The sequence below is a fragment of the Suillus paluster genome (assembly GCF_016628075.1).
Source record: "Suillus paluster strain FC165 chromosome Unknown EDB91scaffold_883, whole genome shotgun sequence".
Classification (NCBI taxonomy): Eukaryota; Fungi; Basidiomycota; class Agaricomycetes; order Boletales; family Suillaceae; genus Suillus; species Suillus paluster.
In genome coordinates this window covers 1-4,491 of record NW_024538443.1, presented here as the reverse complement: position 1 = coordinate 4,491, position 4,491 = coordinate 1, and the positions used below count along the sequence as shown (strand labels likewise).

Here is a 4,491-nt window from a genome sequence, read left to right as displayed (position 1 = left end):
GACTGCAGACTTCTATCGTCTTCACCACTTTGCTAATGTTGTACACACTGCGAAATACAATGGTTTCTATCTATTCCATTGCAGCGTACTGAATGAGGCTTATGAGTGATACGAGAGTTGTAAGGCCGGGTCAGCACATGTCTGTTCCAGCTGACTGATCACCAGCAGCCTGGGTCATGGTTAGCCACTTTCGCTGATTACTGACCATGTCATCGCCCACTTCTTTACCACAGGCTCTCCCGCTGCTCTAAGTCTCATCTCTTCATCTCGGCGCTTAATGGAATCAGCACCAGCGTCTATCATGCCGATTCTGCCGAACACTCATCAATACACGTGCGACATGATGCCCCATCCCTACCCTCCGTCTTGTCCTATCGCTCATTCCGCCCACTGGGCCACTCAGCCCATCCTTGATCCTCCGCGTCCCTTGTCGTTTGCGCCATCATGGCTGGTAGCTTCGAAGGCCAATGCATCAGACTCGAAGGTAGGTCACTTTATATCAACTTGGTATCCATTTTCTGACCTTTACGCTATATCTACAGTCATCAGCGGAAAAAACCTTTGTGTCCTTTCCGAGCGTATACCTGCAGGCATCTACGTGTCCATTAAACTCGACCAGACGAGACTCTGGGAATCAGCCATTCGAGTCCCATCATCCAACAGTTCTGTAGCGTGGGGCGATACCGTGAACCTGTAAGCCAATCCTTTCAGGCCCGATTTTGAGAACTGATCCTTTGTTTGTAGACCATCACATGTGTCACCTCAAGCATCGGTTGAGATCAGGGCATCCTTGGAGCTCAGTCGGATGCTAGGCAATGGAGAACTTATTGGAAAACTTGAAATATCCTGGGGTGAACTGCTCGGTCACGGAGATGAGCCTTTCGGTGAGTAACCTGCTTCTCATTCGTGCATATCTACTCATGTGTCATAGAACTGTCCTTCCCACTTGTTCGCGGTGTCCGCCCATCTGTCACAATGAAGGCCGCTGCTGTGAATGGTTGCGGAAACAACGACGGTGAACTGTTGAACGTGAGTGACTCCAGCCTTTGCACTGTCAACTCCTACTGACAGATCGCAAACTGTAGTCCATCGTTGACCGCGAGATCGCTCGAGACACGGATGCGGGTCACACAAAATTTGGTGAATACATGACAAGCAAGAGGGTCTCTGATCTGAACGATGCTGTGGAGCATTATGGGTCAGTTCTAGAGCGGTGTCCGGTCGGCCATCCTGACCGCGCAGCTGCACTGACCAACTTCGCTTGGGCACGTCTTCTAGGGTACATTTGCAAGGATCGTCAAGACATCGACTCTACTACGTGTCTATTCCGCGACGCTCTTGCATTGCGTCCGCAGGGCCACCCCGATCATCCATCATATCTGTACCATCTCCTTGAAGCATTGACCTGGCGCCACAGCAAGGAGGCTGCCGCTGTCGACATCCGCGAATCTGCTCAAATCTCCCTTGAGCTACTACCTCTCTGCCCAGAGGGCACATATCTTCGGACCACCGTGGCAAGTGGTGTGAATAATGTTATCCGCACATGCAACAATCTTCCGATAGACGCATCTGATGAAGGCATCCGCCTTCGACGAATCGTATTCGAGTTCTGTCCTCAGGGCCATCAACACCATCACAGGGCACTCCAAAATCTTTCAGGCGCACTCTCCTTACGCTTTCAACAAAGCGGCTGCATTGATGATATAGACGAGAGTATACAACTTGGTCGTGAAGCTGTGTCTCTATGTCCCGGGGGACATTCTGATCGTGGTGCCTACTTGAATAACCTAGCTGTCTCACTCCACTGCCACCGCTTCCATCACCAGGGCAAATCTGATGACCTTAACGAGGCCATCTCTCTGTACGATGAAGCACTGTGCCTGAGCCCTGTTGGGCATGAATCTCGTGATTCATCATTGGACAGCCTAGGGGGCGCCCTCCTCGACCGTTCAAGCAACGTGGTGAGGTAGAAGACATTCACAGAGCTATCAGTCTCTATCGCGAGGCACTGACATTGCGCCCACCTGGGCATCAAAATCGTGACACCACACTTTCCAACCTTGCCCTCGTGCTCAAAACCAGATATGGCAAATCACATGCCAACGAGGATCTTGACGAGGCCATCGAGTTGTACCGTGAATCAATTCGGTTAAGGCGGCATGATGATCCACAGCACCATAGAACTCTTTTCAATTTGAGCTCGGCACTCTGCTCTCGTTTCACGAGGACTCAGAACATTGAAGATGTTGAGGAGGCCATTGAGCTCTGCCAAGAATCATTGGCGGCTTTGCCACCACTCCACCCAGATAGGTACTACAGCTACATGTGGCTGCAGGAGGCCTATCTGTCTCGTTACCGGCTGCAATGCAATGTGGCTGATTTGTCACTCGCAGTTGAAAACTTCAGATTGGCATCAATGCACCCCACTCAAGGATTCCCAAAACGCATCAAAGAGGCTATTGATTGGGCTCGTCAAGCAGAGATCTATCAACATGGATCTGCCCTCGAAGCATACCGAACATGTTTGGATCTGTTTGACAACCATGTAATGACGCGGTCCTCAATTATCTCGCGGCGCAATGCTGCAACTGCATTTCACGGCGCACAATCACTGCCAGTAGATGCAGCTTCATGTGCTGTTCGTCAAAATGATCTGCGACAAGCGGTTGAACTCGGGGAGCAGGGTCGCGGCCAACAATGGTCGCTGGCGTCTCGGCTCAGGACTCCACTAGATGACCTCCAGTCTGCAAGTCAGGCCCTAGCTCACAAACTCACGGAGCTCAACAAGTGCCTGTCTGATGCTCAAGGTTCTGCAGGTAGCGCAGATCGAGGTGCTGCTGACCGGGCAGCAATAGAGTACAGGAAAATTATGACAGAATGGGAAGCTACGGTTGCGGAGGTTCGCAATATTCAAGGTTTCTCGCGGTTCCTCCTCCCTGCATCATATGAAGACTTGCAAGCGGCAGCGAGTGATGGCCCAGTCATCCTTATCGCGAGCAAATACTCGTGCAATGCCCTCATTGTCCCGACATCAGGACAGCCGCACCATGTTCCCTTCCCTTCTCTCACTCTCGCAGATCTCGCGAAGCTCAAAGACTGACTTCACAATGGCAATACGGCATACATCGCTGATGGGCCAAACAGAGTCAAGGACAGACCTGATAGTACTCTTGCGGAAGGTATGGGATGAGATCATGCTACCTATCGTCAAGGCACTACTCGGGCATGATCTCAAAGTCAAGCCCCGCTCTCGAATCTGGCTATGTCCGACTGCAGCATTTACCTCCATTCCTCTTCACGCAGCTCATCCCTCTCGAACGAAAGCAGACAGAAGTGGGCGGGAACTATCCCTCGAGGATATTTATGTTTGCTCTTACACCCCCACACTTTCGGCTCTCATCAGATCTCGACAGGCGATGAAGACGACGCCGCGTGCAACTCCATCGGTTGTGGCGATTGGGCAGAGTCAACCAGGCGCAGGGCAAGGCACGGCGCTCGCCACTGTTGACAGTGAGCTCGAGCTCGTCCATAAACTCCTTCCCCCCAATGTCAAGTTCACCAGTCTTTCGGGAGGAGAAGCTACACAGGCCGGTGCACTCGATGCTTTGCAACGCAACACCTGGGTGCACCTGGCTTGTCACGGCAAGCAGGACCGTGAGCAACCTTACAATTCACGGTTTGCCATGAGAGACAAACCTCTCACCCTCCTTGACATCATGGAGAATGACACTCCGCAAGCTGAATTCGCATTCTTATCGGCGTGTCATACCGCCGTCGGCGATGAAGAGACGCCCGATGAGGTCATCCACCTCGCAGCTGGCCTACAGTTTTCAGGGTTCAAGAGTGTGATTGGCACGCTGTGGGTGGTCGATGACGAAGTCGCCAAGCACGTTGTTGAAGTGTTCTACGAGAATATGTTCAAGGATTTGAAGGATGGTGTCTTGGACTGTACGAAGGCAGCAAAAGCACTCAATTATGCTACGCATGGGGTGAAGAAGTTGGTGCCGCTCGAGCAGAGGATTGTTTTCATTCACATTGGTGTGTAGTTCTATGTCCCATTGCTTTTGTCTTGTACAGATTTACATGTTGTTGATTTTCGATTCCCTTCTATCGCGGTTGCATTTGTTAACGTTGTAGGAATTATCTCTTGTATAGTAGTTGTCTGCTGTTCGGCAAATTGATCAGATTTGTTCTCGAAGACAATGCTTGGCATGTACAGTAATATTTGTACTATTAATGTTGCAGCGGGGGCACATTCTTTTGCTCAAGTGCTTCCTGCAATACGAGTTGACCTTCCAACCATTCAATTCAAGTCTGTCTTGGAAAAATGCAGCTATTTGAGTTGTTTTCGCTGATGACTCGTAGTATTAGATAGAGCCTGACGATCACCGCACAAATAACGGGGTCATATAGTCGAGTGGCCAATGTGCTGAAGAAGTGTAGTGAATCAGTCTCATTGTTGAAGCGCTGAGCGAGGAAATGAGAATAAGA

At 50.7% G+C, this 4,491-nt stretch overlaps 1 protein-coding gene across 1 annotated transcript; it reads left to right on the top strand.

The window, feature by feature from the left end:
* Positions 1-444: 444 nt before the first annotated feature.
* On the top strand, positions 445-4,341 carry EDB91DRAFT_1091090 (CHAT domain-containing protein; the record flags this gene model as incomplete). Its single annotated transcript, XM_041316662.1, has 8 exons — positions 445-484; positions 543-693; positions 745-884; positions 932-1,029; positions 1,086-1,861; positions 1,930-3,049; positions 3,078-4,038; positions 4,220-4,341. The coding sequence occupies 8 exons, from the start codon at positions 445-447 to the stop codon at positions 4,339-4,341; spliced, it is 3,408 nt and encodes a 1,135-aa protein (XP_041168199.1).
* Positions 4,342-4,491: the final 150 nt, after the last annotated feature.